The following is a 15481-nucleotide window of genomic DNA, read 5'->3' on the forward strand; positions in this document are numbered from 1 at the left end:
TTAATGGCCCCCCACTGCCTTCACTCAAGTTCAAGTTCCTTAACTGGGCCTCCTCAGCCTTCTATGAGCCCTCCAGCCCCACCGCCCACTACTCCCTTCCACTTTTTTTCCATCCTGACTATATTTTTTTCAGCAGTGTGTTCCCCCGCCTCTGGGCCTCTACACATTCTTTCTTTCAGCCTTGGACCCTCATTTCCCCACCTCTTCACCGAGATAACACATGCTATCCTTCAGGACTCCATGTGGATACCCCTTCCTCCAGGAAGTCTTCCCTGACTGCCAGGTTGGTTCAGGATACGGGATAATGAGGAAGGGGGAGGGAGGTGGACCCACTGCCAGCCTGGGGCTTGGAGACCCTAAACTTCACATCCTTCACTCCTGCGTGTTCTGTCTACATCCTCCACCAAAGCCCAAAGGGCCAGGCCACAGAGGAGGGGGAAAGGGGAGAAAAAGCAGTTCTGTGGCTGTCAAGGGCGGCGGGGAGGGCTCCCATGAACACCAGACCTTCGAAGGCACTCCAGTAGGTCACGGTAGAGTGGGTCTGCTTGGGTCGGGGCCGAGGGGCTTTGTGGTGGGAGGTGCGGACCATGGTAGCTGCCCGTCGTGAGTTGAGACTCTGTCTAAGGCATTGTCCCTGGGAAACCTTCTAGAATTCTGCTGCGGGTCGGGGTGGGGGGTTGAGAAGGTGGGGGAGGGGGTCGAGGGGGCTGCTGGGGGAAGCTAAAGGGACCAAGGAAGATGTCCTTAGAGCTTGTGGGCAGCTGTATGTCCCCAGCCTGGAGGTGAAGTCCCCACAGGCTGCTCCACCTAACAGAGTCCCCCCACCAGAAGCGATCCTTAGTCTGCAAGGAGCTGGCATCAGCCTGGGTGGGTCTGCCTATGAGCTGGGCCGAGCCAAAAGGGACACTGAGGCTCCTATCCTCATGCCTTCCACACATCATGCTCTCCTGCCCCCAGTTAAGGCCTGAGGAAGGGGAGTGAGACAAGGAGAGCGAAGTGGATCCTCAGGCCCCCAGTCCCCAGCAACCCTGGGCCTCCATGGGGACATGTCCCTCCTAAGGATTCAGATCAGCCCACATGTAAGCACCCTGCGCCCTCACTCTCAGGAAGCCAACTCCAGCCAAGGCCAAGGTCAGCTGCAGGCTCATACTGTCTGACCTCTCCCACCCCTTCTCTGCATCCCTTTTCTCTAGATTAGGCCCTGGCTTTTCTCCCCCATCTGTCCCCTCTTTTTGCCCTGGCTTGGTGACTTGGGAAAAAAGCCCCTCTTCCTCATCTAAAAGAACCATGACTGCAGACACCATATCTTTCCTTTTCCACAGAGTTCTCCTTGACCTACCCTCAGAATAGACCTCCAGATCCTAAACCCTTGACATCAGGTCTTGTACAATGACCACACAGTGCACCTGTTTCTGGGCAACTTCCTCCTATCCAGGTTTTCCATCTGGGCCCACCATACCCCCAATGTGCCAGCCCCCAGGAGCAGAGAGACTTACTAGGGTCCACGTAGGCCCAGCTGGGGTGGAGAGGCACAGCCGGCGGGGCTGGAGGAAAGGCTCCTGCCTTCAGGCCCTCCCCGGAAGTGGCCTCCTCATAGGAAGGCGGGGCTGAGGGCACTGCTGGAGCCTCCTTCTTCTCACCATTCGCCTGCTGCTGCCCCTCTGTCCCGGGGGCCTTGTTAGCCACAGAGAGCTGCAGAACAGAGGCAGAGAAAGACAGTCACCAGGGAAAGGGTGTCTTCCAAGTCCTCCTCACTAGCCCCTCAATTTCTGGAGCTTCCATGGGTACTTTTTCCTGCACTAGGAAGGGTGGCGGGGGGCACACACGAATCTCCCTATTTTATGTGGGGTATATATACAATGGAGTACTACTCAGCCTTAAAAAAGAAGGAAACCCTGTTATTTGCAACAACATGGGTGAACCCAGAGAACATTATGCTGAGTGAAATAAGGCAGACAGAGAAAGATTAAAAACTGCAGGATCTTGCTTATATGGAGAATCTAAAATAGTCAAATTCATAGAAGCATAGAGTAGAATGGTGACTGCCAGAGGTGGGGGGCGTGGGGGAGGTGGGGAGAAATGGGGAGATACTTACTAGTCAAGGAAGCGGGTACAAAGTTTCAGTTCTACACAATGAAAAAGTTCTGGAGATCTAATATGCCCCGTGGTGACTATAGTTAACAATACTGCATTGTGTACTTGAAATTTGCTGAGAGAGTGGATCATAAGTGTTCTTGCCACAAAACCAAATCAAAAAAAGAAAAAAAAAAAAAAAGTACCTCTGTGAAGTGATGAGTTAACTAGCTTCATTATGGTGATCATTTCACAAAGTATATATGTATGTCAAAATATAGAAAACGGCATACGCTTTTGAACTGTCAGTTACACACCAATCAATCTGGAAAAAAAGAGAATCTCCAAGTCCCTGTTGTGGCACAGCGGAAACGAATACGACTAGGAACTATGAGGTTGCATGTTTGATCCCTGGCCTAGCTCAGTGGGTTAAGGATCTGGCATTGCCGTGAGCTGTGGTAGTTCACAGATGTGGCTTGGATCCTGCATTGCTGTGGCTGTGGTGTAGGCCAGCAGCTGGAGCTGCAATTTGATCCCTAGCCTGGGAACCTCCATGTGCTGCGGGTGTGGCCCTAAAAGGAAAAAAAAAAAGAATCTCCCTATTTTACGGATGGGAAAACTGAGCTGTAGGAGGGTCAAGGCTGGCCAGGGGTGCACACTGGAGCTGGGATAAGAACTGAGGAAGGAGAAATTTCTTAGGTGAGCCCACCATTGGCAGTCACTGTTCCCAAGGCAGAGGCTGGCTTGATATAGTTCCACTGTTTCCCTGGGGTCCAGGGAAAAGCCTGGCACAGAGGGGCCCTGCAAAATATTATTGAATGAAAGGTAGTCTCAGTTAATCTCTGCTACTCGTGGTGTTCTGACCCTTGTTTTTCTTTCTTTTTTTTTTTTTTTCTTTTTTCTTTTTTCTTTTTTACAGCCACACCTGTGGCACATGGAAGTTCCCAGGCCAGGGGCTGAACTGGAGCTGCAGCTGCAGCTTATGCCACAGCCACGGCAAGACTGGATCGGAGCTATATCCGTGACCTATGCTGCAGTCTTTGGCAATGCCGGATCCTTAATCCACTACGCGAGGCCAGAGATCAAGCCTGCATCTTCACAAAGACAACATTGGGTCCTTAACCTTCTGAGCCGAGGGGCCAAGTGGGAACTCCTGGACCCCTGTTTCTAAATGAGGGAAGAATGACTCAGACCCACACATGGTCCCCTGGGCTGCAGAGCCCCAGGCACGGTCCACTGGGACCAGCCTCCTTCTGCTGGGCTGGACATGACCAAGCAGGGAAACAGAAAAGGGGGAGGAAAGGGAACAAAGAGGCAGAGGAATGGGGGCTACTGGGTGGGGGAGTGGCTATGGGTCTCCTTTCAGCCCCATCCTGTTGGAACCTCAGCCCGTCCCCTAAATCAGACCAGAATCACAGACTGTCACTGATGGATGGGAAAACTCCTAGTTCAGACCCTTCCTCCATCTTATAGACGTGGAAATTGAGGCCCACAGCAGGTTGAAAATGCAAGTCTCTTTATACTCAGATATGCCCCCGGCCCCACAAGGTGTGAATTTAGCTTTGGTGAGAGGATAGGGCTGGGATGGCCTAAGGAGGCCGCCAGAGAAGAGGATGAAAACCGAAACAGCACCAATGGGACTGAACCTCAGAAAACAAACGGGGTTTAGGTCTGGTTTCAAAAAGAAGGTGTTACACCTGCAGGGCCATGGAGGAAGACTGTGGAGTTTCAGCTCTGTGGGGCATGTCTAGTGAGGCAGCCCGGAGAGTGACAAGCACTGCGAGGTCTCTGCTTCCATCCAGCCCTGAGGACCACTGAACTGGAGGGGTCTTTTCCATCACCAGAAAGCCTGGGAGCCAGCTAAGGGGTGAGAAGCAGAGGAGGCAGGGGCAATATATTCACCCCAGGACAGGAGGCAGCGTCAGCAAAGGGACTGGCAGAAGCGGGGATGGGAAATGGAGGGAGAGAAGCCACAGAGGGGGAAGCCCTGCAATTTCATCACAGTGAACATCGCCCACCCCCAACCCCAGCATCCTCAGACAAGGGCCTTGGAAACCAGGCCTGTGGGAGAGGAGGCTGGCTCATCTGCTTCCCTTCTACTCCCCGACCCCCTGCATCACCCAGACCAGAAGGGTCCTGCCCAGGAAAATCCATTCCAGCCCCCCTAACAACCAGGTCCTCTGAGCCCAGATCCAGGGCTTGTGCCTGGGAGAAGGGTTACTCCCTCTACCTTCAGCCCTACCCAAAGCTGGTCCTCCTCCGCAGCACCCCCTCTGCTGACTAGCACCCCCACCCACCCACCCAGAGTCTCCTGGGCACTGCTCCCCACAGACACACACACATCCGGCATTCCCAAGTGAAGTCTGCCCGATGGCGGAAGGTGGTATCACCCAATGACATCATTTTGAGGCCTGATGAGCTTTAAAAACAGGGAAAGGAGGGTCTGGGAGCCCAGGAAAGATGCCATTGGCTCGAGGTTCCTTTCAGAGAAAAGAAGGGGGAGTGGAGGGGAGGTCCCTTTTCTGTTTTCTCTGCCCAATCCTTAGCACCCCCAAGCAGAAGGCCAGAGGACCCTCCCCCTCTGCCCCAGGCCCTGGTGGTTGTATAATTCCACAGGCTGTTGATGTTACATAACCCCACTAGGCCAGCCAAGTCTCTGCTCCAGCCCCTCCCCTGCAATTCAGACCTAAAATTGGAGGAAAAAAAGAGAGAGAGAGAGGAAAGAGAGATAGGGAGAAGACATTTTATCCAGTCCCGTGTCCGGCCAAAACAAAAACAAAATTTAGAACATCCTGAAGCAGGGTTGTCATAGTAACCCCGTCAACCACAGGGGATGTATTCAGATATGGGATAATGACAGGGCATTGGGTGGGGGGGTGGTATGTGGAGTGTGTGGAAGATGAGCATAGTGTGGTTGCAGTTGGGATCAGACAGACAGGGGGGTGCCCTACTGGGAGTGCCCCTCACAGCTGGGGCACAAGCGTGGGTACATACATACACACACACACACACACACACACACACTCACACACACCAGGCACCTAGGCTAACTCCTTTAAGGGGACCTGGGTATCTGGGGAGGGCCCTGTGATGCCAAAGCTCAAGGTGGAAGGTAGATGGGAGGAGAGGTGAGCCTAATGGGCAGAAAGAGGCTACAACCCATTCCTTGAAATGGGCCTTCTGGTCCTCTGACTTCAGCAAGGACCACAGAGGACCTTGGCACAGGAGCCATGGGAGGATGCTTTCAGTGGTCCAGAGAGCTTGCTTTGGAGGACAGGGAGTCGGGGGAACCAGAGGAGGGAGGATGGTGCAGGCGGGGGAGATGCCAGTACCTTTCCCTGGGTCATGGTGCCGTCTCTCGGGGAAGGGGTCCCTGAGGCAGGGGCGGCCGCTTGGGTCACCGCAGCCTGCCTGCGTCTCTTCCTTTCTCCGCGTGGGTTCTAGCAACATCCACCGCAGCCGGGCCAGGCAGACCGGAGCATACCATCCAGGCTTGGGGGGGGGTATGGGGAGGGAGGAGGGGGCCCCCGAGCGGGCAAGGAGGCTGCTGCTGAGGCCTCTGCGGATTTGCAAGCGTAGGAGGACGAGGGAGAAGAGGAGGAGGAGAAGGGGGGGAGGAGGAGGCGCACCGCCCTCTCCTCCCGCCTCCTCCACCCTGGTACCCTCACCCGGGCGACCAGGGAGCGCTGCGCTGCGGAACTGGCCAAGTGGATGGGTCCGCGCCGGCGGGAGGAGGCGCCTGGGCTCGGTGACACCTGACCAGCTGATGCCGCCTGCCTGTAACTGGAGCTGGGTGTCAGGGTCTGATCTCTCCACATCTCTGCCACTGCCAGGAGCCATCCGTATCTCTTTTTTCCCCCTCCGTCTTTGGATGCATCCCTGATTTCTGTCTCCATCTTCACGTCCCCTCTCATCATCCCAATTTCGTCATCTGAGCTGGGGGTGGGAAAAGTCTCTGATGTCTTGTCTACCCCACCCGGCTTCCTACAGGGCCCCGGGGCCCTGAGTTCCTGTGGGTCTTTGGGCAGGCCAGGCGGGCACCTCTCCTTCCCTCCTTTTCTCACCTGTGAAATAGAGCAAGAGGCCCCTCCCTACCTTGTCACACAGACACAAGTGTGGGAAGATGCAGCTTCTATTTCTTTTTTTTCAATCCTGCTGGGACTGAAAATCCTGGGCTTTTACCGGGTCTCCCTGGAGAGACCTCTAGTTCCGTCTCAAAGCCCCTCCAACCCACCACCCTGCTCCCTGTCTGCCTCCCCTCTCAGCCTCCACCACCCCATCTCCATCTCCTCCCAATTCTGGACCTGGTCCCACCCCCTCCCCAGGCTTGTCCTTGGTACTTGGCCATCACCAAGCCCTGTTTTCCGCAGCTGCTGCAGTGTTGCTGTGGGATTTGCCATCTCAAGAGCTAGGCTCAAGTCCAGTTGAGTCACCCACTGGCTGTGTGACCTTGGCTAAGCCTTGACCTCTCTGAGCTGCGGCATCTTCTACAGAAAGGAGGATAACAGTGGAGCTCTGTTCGTCCTAGACTTACTATAAGACACAAGGGCTATGGTGGTGGAAATGCATTGAAGACCACACAGGGTTGGATTGGAGTTATTATTAACTGAGGAATCTCCTAGAGTGTCTCGAGCTGCCCCTAGCTGAGGACTCAAAGAGCTGCCTAAAGGGAAGGATCTGAACCTTGTAGGATGGTGCAGGTGGCGGTGGCCCGCTACCTTCTGTTTCTCTGTCACCTCCCAGCTAGACCTACCTAATGACCCATGAGAAAGCAGGGCCCTAGATTGGCAGGTAAATTGTTAGTCTTTTTTAACCACCTCCACTCATCCAGTGCCTCCTACTCCATAACCACGGACTTCCCACATACTTAAACCTGGGCCTCTCTGTCCAGAGGCTCTGTCAGCCCCCTCCCCCGGCCCCTCCTACCAGCCCCTCCCTCAGCCCCCTCCCTCTCTGTCCCATCATTATTCTTCATCCCTTCCTCCCTCAGGCTGCCCCCCCCCGCCCCCCACACTGCTGCTGGAGCTTTGCCTGGCATTCCAGGCTCTGCCTGCCCCTCCGTCTCCGGATCTGTGTTCTGGGACATCTTCCTTCTGTTTGGCAGGTCAAGGGCCATCTTCTCCAGGAGGCCTCCTTGGCCCCCTAGTCCAGGTTAGATGCTCTCTTCATGGTGTCATAGCACCCTGACAAAGCAGCTGTCACATGGCACCGTGGAGTTTGTCTTTTTCTCTGTTAGACTCTAAGAGATTCTGTCTGCAGCAGTTTTTGTGTTGGCAGGACTGAGGACTGTGCCAGGCATGTGGAATGAATGAATCCCATTACTATAACGCAGACGTGCAGTGATACACAGAGGCTGCGTTTATGTAGGACTTGGCATCTGCATGTGTTTGTGACTCTCACCTGCTCCTTCTCTCCCCCTTCTCTCTGCCCTAGGCTTCTTGGCTGTTCCTAGACTGGGTCAAGCTTAGCTCAGGGCCTTGCCCTTCCCCTGCCCTCTGCCTGGCATATCTACAGATCGCTGGCTGGCTCACTCTCCCACTTACTGCACTGTTCTGCTCAGGCACCACCTTATGGGGGGGGGTGTCCTTCTTGATCCTGTACACATGCAAATGCCACCAATGTAGTGCCACCCATTTCGTTGGGCTGTCCCTTTTTCCTGAGCCAGCTTAATTTTTTTTCCCTGGCAATTGTCTCTTCTGATACATATTTTTTGTTTAGTTTTTGGTCTCTCTCCCACTGAAATATCAACTCTATGAAAGGAGGCATTTTTGCTCTACACGCTGGGGTTAAAATAGTGCCTGGCATGGCTGAAGTAGGTGCTTGGTAAATGTTTGGACGAGTAAAGTACAACATTATACACAATCCTTAGATTCCTCAGACATCTTGACTTTGTCATTGCTCCGATGGTTCTCAGATGTTGGACCCCATGACCTTGACGTCACTTGTATGTCACTATTAGGTAGTCTTTGGATGTCACCTGGACGTTGGAATATGTCTAGAGCTCCTCTGGCCTCTGGAGCCGGTAAGGTCTGGTGGCCAAGAGCACAGACTTCAGAGTCAGGCAGCCTCGGTTCTGATCCCAGCTTCTCCACCTGAAGGCTGTGTGACTCTGGACAACGCAGTGCCCCTCTCAGAGCCTCAGTTTCCTCACGTGTAAAATGGGGGAATAGTGATAGTGCTGACCTCAGAAGATGGCAGAGACGCTTAATGATAATGCATGTAAAGTGTTTCACAGCCTTTCCAGCACAAAATAAGCTCTCTGTGTAAGTAAGCTGTTAGCCTTAGGGGTTCCACGAATGTTGTTTAATGAAATAATTAATTTCCTCTCTCCTAAAGCAGCTCAGTTCTACTGTTATTTATTATCAAGTGTGTCATGCCTTCCTCTGTGTGAGGCTCTGTGGTAGATGCTTTGACGGTTCCAAGAGGAGTCAGACCTGCAGCCTTTCTTTAAGGAGGAAGGATTCGGGCGCATTCGGATCTCACCCCTGCGCAGGGGCGGGGACAGCAGGGCTGGCAGAGGGCTAAAGGAACGGGGTGCCTCAGGGGAGCTGGGAACAGTAAGAGGCTCCCCAGTGGAGCTGGGAGCTTGTTACAGTCACATCCTGAATCCCTAGCCCAGAGGCGGGTGGGTGCTTTATTCTGTTGGCACTAGGTAGGGAAGTGGAGCCAGAGGAGGCGGGGCGGCTTTAAGATTTTCATGTTAACATGTTAAAGGCATGCTTCAGAAAGACCACACTGCTGGAGTCGTTTTTGTCCCTAAGGCCTTTTCCTTCCTTTCTTTTGTTTTCTTTTGAGGGCTGTACCTGCAGCATATGGAGGTTCCCAGGCTAGGAGTCAAATCAGAGCTATAGCTGCTGGCCAACGCCACAGCCACAGCAACATGGGATTGGAGCCTCGTATGCAAACCTACACCACAACTCACAGCAACACCGGATCCTTAAACCACTGATCGAGGCCTGGGAGCAAAGACATATCCTCATGGATACTAGTCAGGTCCTTAACCCACTGAGCTACAACAGGAACTCCTAAAGCATTTTCTTAAAGAGAAGGCGGGAGAAGGGGTCTGTGAGCAACGTGTGGGAAGGACGGAATGAGGGAGAGACTCAGGTGCCAGGATGAGCAGAGACTTTGGGAGAGTTCTCATGATGGAGGTTGGGAGCCTAGACTTGAAAGCAGGTTGCCTGGACTCAAGTCCAGACCTGGGGTGAGATCCTTCACTTCTCTGTGCCTCAGTTTCCTCTGCTGTAAAAAGAAGGTTGTGAGGTAGGATTGGTAAAGTGCTTAGAGCAGAGCCAGGCATATAGTATTTAAAAATGAAACAAGGGTTTCCTCCTGCTGTGGCGCAGTGGACTAGTGATCCGGCTGTCTCTGTGGAGAAGCTGGTTTGATCCCCAGCCCAGTGCAGTGGGTTAAGGATTCAGTGTTGCTAAAGCTGTGGTGTAGGTTTCAGCTCTGGTTCAGATTTGATCCCTGGCTTGGGAACTGCCATATGCCACTGGTGTGGCTGAAAAAAAAATAAGAAAAACAAAAAGAGAGACAATGATCCAGGGGCAGAAAAGATGGGGAGAGGCAGGCGGCTTGTGAAGGAGGCTAGATATAGGCTAAGGGGTGAAGGGGCGTCAGAAGAGATGGAGCTTTGGAGGCTGAGTCCCTGGGAGAATGGTGCTGTATTTAGGATGGAGGAAGGTGTTGACATATTCAGATGAGGTCAGGGTGAGTTTGTGGTGCCCACGGGACCCCCGGGTGGAGATGTCCTGCAGGCAGTCGACTGGAGGTCCCGGCAGGGCCTTAGACAGCTCAGGGGGCACCATGCACTGAATTTGTGGGGACCGCTGCTTCCCTTCCTGCCCTGGAGCCCAGCCCTGCCGCCTCTGGGACTTGAGCGGTATAGTTGACGGGGACTGCGCAGCCACAGGTCATTAGCATATAGACGGTGGCTGAATCACAGAGTATTTGTTTGAGGATGTCCCTGGAGGGTGCGCCAAGGAGGAAAGTGGCAGGGAGTTGGGGGGAGTGGGAATTGTAAGCAGCACAGAAGAAAGTTATTTTCTCCTTCCAGAATCCCCCTTACCGTCTTCACCAGGTTAAGGTGGATGTGGAGAGATCCGAAGACCATGCCCCGGACCAGGGGAGATTGTGGGGCCGGGGGCGGGGCTGGCGGTGGTGGGGTCCCAGGCATTTCCTTGCTGCTCCTTTCAGGCCCACACCGTGGCAGTGGCAGCCCAGCCCAATCCTTGTTCTGCCATGGTTGGCACCCAGCTCTTTTTTCGGCAAGTGCCAGGAAGGGGAGGGGGTCAGAGGTATGGGCAGAGACATCTCTTCTCATTTTACAGCCTTGAAGCAAATGGCCAAAGAGGGTGCGTGACTAACCCAAAGTTACATGGCACGTTGGGGGCTGAACCAAGGTAAGAAGAATGAATGTGACCCCAGCTCGGGGACCCTCAGCCCAAGAGTGATCTCATGCCGACACTTAGACGGGTGTGAGGAGGAGTTGGGATGTTCTCAGGCTTCCTAGGGGGGCCGAATCAGAGCTATCCAGGCACCTTTCCCCAGATCCTCACTCACTGCTCCCAAAAATCTGCACACCCAGCCTGCAACAGCACCTGCCCCCCAAGGGTAGGGCCTAGAGCCCGGGTGGCTCAGAGAGGCAGGTTTCTTGGGCTGGGCTGCAGCTCTGGCATACCACTGTGTGCGCCGCCCCCCCCGCCCCGCCCCAAGGGATACCTGAACCTCAGCTGTGCTGCCTCCCACAGATTTTGAAACAGGTCCCTGGCTTCCTACCCTGCTCCTTGCTATCCTTACGGGCCCTGTCTACCTCCCCCGACCCCCCTCAGCAGCCCTATAGTAAAGAACCTGACCTCCTGTACTGGCCAATCATAGCCTTGTTGGACAACCCCTCTGGGCTGGGGTGTCCATTCCTGCCTCCCACCCCTCACCTCAGGACACTTTGCCCATCCCCTCCGCCTAGATACAGTCTGCGAAGCACAGGGACCTGAAGCGCTTGACAGGCACCAACGCCCTGAATCACCCTCCTTCCCATAAGCATGGGGGTTGCTTATGGTGTGATACCTCATTCCTGCTGCTCTGGGCAGTGTTGGGGCCCTTGAGAAGTCATTTCCTTCCCCTGGGGCTTGGTGTGGGTGCCATCCCCCCCCCCCGTCCCTGTCCCTGATTCCTGGAAGGGTCACTGGTTATTACGATCACTTGTTGTGTTCTGTGTGCTATGCTTCTACATTTCTGCTTTTCCACCAGATGGAAAGCTACTTTATTTTTTTTTATTATTACTCGATGAGTTTATTACATTCACAGCTGTACAATGACCATCACAATCCAGTTTTATAGGATTTCCATCCCACACCCCCAGTGCATTCCCCCCCCCCAAACTGTCTCCTTTGGAAACCATAAGTTTTTCAAAGTCTGTGAGTCAGTATCTGTTCTGCAAAGATGCTCATTGTGTCCTTTTTTCAGATTCCGCATGCGAGTGATAGCATTTGATGTTGATGTCTCATTGTCAGACTGACTTCGCTTGGTGTGATAATTTCTAGGTCCATCCATGTTGCTGAAAATGCCATTATTTCGTTCCTTTTAGGAAAGCTCCTTTAAAGGTAAGAGTGTGTATCTTGATCCTTTCAGTCCTCACCCCATCTCTTCCACCTGCCAGAGATCAGTGGTGAAGAATACAGATTTTGGGAGTTCCTGCTGTGGCACTGTGGTTTAGGAATCCAACTGCAGTGGCTCAGGTTGCTGCAGAGGCAAGGGTTCAATCCTCAGCCAGGCGCAGTGGGTTAAGGATCTGGTGTTGTTCAGATACAGTCCCAGAAACTTCCATATGCTGAGGGTGCACCCATAAACTAATAATGATACAGATTTTGGAATCTGACCCATCTGGGTGCAAATTCTGACCTTGCCATTTACAACATGAATGATCCTAGGCAAGTCACTAAACTTCTCCGAGCTTATCCATTAATTAATTCACTCATTCAACCAATGTTTATTGAGGACCTATTATATCTGATGTGTATACAGCAGCGAACACAAAGGAAGCAAATCCCTGCCCTGTGGGGTTTACTTTTAAGTGGGAAGTATTAATAACTGTTTCCTGGGGCGATTGTGAGGACTCGATGAGCCATCATATGGGAAAGGCTTAGCCCACTGCCTGACACGGTAGGCAGGAGAATGGGAGCAGTTGTTGCGAGCAACCATTTCGGACCATTTAGCAAGAACTTACTATGTGCCAGCTCCGTGCTGGGTGCTAGGAAGACATAGCTGCAGCACACACATCTATGCCCTTAAAGAACTTGCAGGGAGTTCCACTTATGGCTCAGGGGAAATGAATCTGACTAGTAGCCAAGAGGATGCGGATTTGATCCCTGGCCTCGTTTAGTGGATGAAGGATTCAGCCTTTGGCGTTGCCATGAGCTATGGTGTAGGTTGTAGATGCGACTTGGATCCCATGTTGCAACGGGTGTGGTGTAGGCCATCAGCTAAAGCTTCAGTTCAACCCCTAGCCTGGGAACTTCCATATGCCACATCCGTGGCCCTAAAAAGCAAAAAAGCCAAAAAAAAAAAAAAAAAAAAAAACTTGCAGTCTACTGCACATGCTAACAACGGGCACCATCTTCATCATCATTCAGAAGCTGGAGCAGCGCCAGTTTGTATCAGGTACTTAAAAGAACTAAAAAGTCCTAGAATGTCAGGTAGAGCAGAGACATCTGTTTGTCCCCCAATATCCTTCAGAGAAAGCCGTACATGGATGGTAATCAACACTATGGTTGTGGGAGGTTCAGAAAGAGATGTGATTATACTTGGTTGGGAGATCAGAAGGGATTGTAGGAGGTGGTTTTTGAACTGCATCTGGAAGTGTACAATTTTTTTTAAAAGACTTTTCTTTTCTTTTCTGTTTTTTTAGGGCCATACCTGCGGCATATGGCAGTTCCCAGGCCAGGGGTCAAATTGAAGCTGTAGCTGCCGGCCTATGCCACAGCCACAGCAACGTGGGATCCAAACCAAGTCTGTGACCTACACCACAGCTCATGGCAACACCAGATCTTTAACCCACTGAGCAAGGCCAGGGATCCAACCCACGTCCTCATGGATATTAATCGGGTTAGTTACCGCAGAGCCATGATGGGAACTCTATTTTTTCTGTCATAGTTGATGTACAAAGAAGAGTAAAATGTAACAGATGGAGAGAGTGTTAGCAGCAATAGGAAGGGAGGCCCTTCAGCAGACGAGAATGGCACACAAAGGCTTGGAGGAAGGAAGATATGCGGCACCAAGTTTGTGCTTAATTCCAAAATAGCCTAGCCGAGAGTGAGGTTGAAGGCTGATCCAGGCAGGGCAGCTGTATTCACAGGCACAAGAAACAATTGCTCCAGAGGTAGGGCTTATAGGGGCCCCTTCCCAGCCCTCTACCCTTGGCTAAGGCTACCCCAGGCTCAAAATTACACCATTAGATATTCATTTCTTTGGATAAGCATTCAGCCTCCAGGAGTTCCCTGGCAGGGGGCAAGTCGTCCCACAGGAATAACATGGAAGGATGGTTCTTGGGCCATGAGGTGAATAGTGGGGAAAAGACCTAGGAACAGTGGTGACCGGGGTGATGTGATGGGGAATAATATAACAGCAATAGCTAACACTTACTGAGCACTTCAATGCTAGGCACTGAGCTAAGTGTGCTAAGTGGATTGTTTCATTTCGTCCTTGACAGCAGAGATAGGTCCTCTTATTTCCATTGTACTGATGAGGAAACTGAGACTTGGAAAGGTTAAGTGATTTGCTCAAGGTCTCCCACAGCTGGCAGTCAGCAGCCAGACCCCAGAGCCCAGCTCTCTACCACAAGTTGTCCTGTCTCAGATACTATTTTCTTTTCTTTTCTTTTTTCTTTTTTCTGTCTTTTTAGGGCCGAACCTGCAGCACGTGGAGGTTCCCAGGCTAGGGGTCCAATCGGAGCTTAGCCGCTGGCCTACGCCAGAGCCACAGCAACGCAGGATCCAAGCCGCGTCTTTGACCCACACCAGCTCATGGCAACACTGGATCCTTAACGCACTGAGCAAGGCCAGGGATCGAGCCTGCGATGGATCCATGGATGCCAATCAGGTTCGTTAACCGCTGAGCCATGATGGGTACTCCAGATACTGTTTTCTAACCAGTTAGATGGGGTTCACGGTAGCCCCTTCACTGAGCCGGGAGGCTTCTGTGATGAAGGTGAAACTCCCTGAGTGATGTGACATGCTGTAGGTCTTCACACCTGCCTCGTCCTTTCTCTTTCTCCTGAGTGGAAAGCCCTGTTTCACGAGCCAGGAGCCTCATAAATATTTCAGTGGCATCTGTGTGTGGTTGGGGCTGTGCAACCCGTTCTCCGAAGCCCTTGTGACAGTGAGGTCTGGGAGACGTCCCGGGCCTGTTGCATGTGTTTGATCAGCTTCATTGTAAGGAAAAGACCTTTTCCCGGCAGAGCTGACAGTCCCTGGCAGGAGACAGATCTGTAGACTTCTTCTGGAGAGAGACCAGAGCAGGAACCGGACCAGGGTCCCGTTTCCCAAGGTCACGGCCATACTCAGCAGCCTTCCACGGGCTCCTCCTTCCAACCTGGCTATTATGCCAAGGGGTCTGTCACACTTGGGATCCCGGAAGTGCTGCAGGGAGCCCAGAGAAGAAAACAAGGGACATAGGCTGTGCCCCTGGAGCAAGGGTGGAAGCTAGAACCGAGGGCAAGTTGGCCTGGGTCAGTGCCTCTGGAGCACTTGAACTTCTTTTTTAGAAAAGAATACTTTGCTGATTTAGGCCCTGGGAGTCTGATCACTTTGTTTCCCACTGGCTCCTGTTCCTCTCCTTGACTAATCCCAGGGGCCTCCTCAGGCTCATCCACCAGGCAGATGTCGGGTGCTCCTAGGGACCCCGCCATTGCCCCTGGGAGAACGCCAGGACAAGAAACTACCATCTGGCCAGGACCCAGCAGACCCCTGTCTTGTCGTGACTTCCTAACCCAAAATAGGGGATGTTTCATACATCCAAATGTTCATGGCCCTATTCTAAGATCCAGGTCTAGGAGCTCTTGTCGTGGCTCAGCGGGTTAAGAATCCAACTAGTATCCATGAGGATGCGGGTTCAATCCCTGGCCTCACTCAGTGGCTTAAGGATCTGGCATTGCCGTGACCTGTGGTATAGGTTACAGATGCGGATTAGACCTGGCATTGCTGTGGTTGTGGTGGAGGCCGGCTGCTGCAACTCTGATACGACCCCTAGCCTGGAAACTTCCACATGCTGTGGGTGCGGCCCTAAAAAGAAAACAAAGAAAGAAAGATCCAGGTCTAAAGACCTGCTGGTCTGTGACTGGCTCACAGCCCTTGCAAAGTGCCTTCTTCCTCCACACCCCTACCCCGTCACAAAAAAAAAAAAACAAACA

The 15481-nt window shown here is 52.7% G+C and overlaps 1 protein-coding gene across 1 annotated transcript in view; it reads right to left on the bottom strand.

Annotated features, from left to right (window-relative positions):
- The window catches only part of FAIM2 (Fas apoptotic inhibitory molecule 2), a 33701-nt gene extending 27705 nt beyond the window's left edge, over positions 1-5996 (bottom strand). Inside the window, exons 1-2 of the mRNA XM_003126120.5 lie at positions 5406-5996; positions 1497-1692 (exon numbers count right to left, since the gene is read on the bottom strand). Of these exons, the coding sequence (XP_003126168.5) occupies positions 1497-1692; positions 5406-5420 (211 nt within the window). The 5' untranslated portion in view covers positions 5421-5996. The remainder of the gene's footprint in view (positions 1-1496; positions 1693-5405) is intronic.

This window comes from Sus scrofa, chromosome 5 (genome assembly GCF_000003025.6).
Source record: "Sus scrofa isolate TJ Tabasco breed Duroc chromosome 5, Sscrofa11.1, whole genome shotgun sequence".
Lineage (NCBI taxonomy): Eukaryota > Metazoa > Chordata > Mammalia > Artiodactyla > Suidae > Sus > Sus scrofa.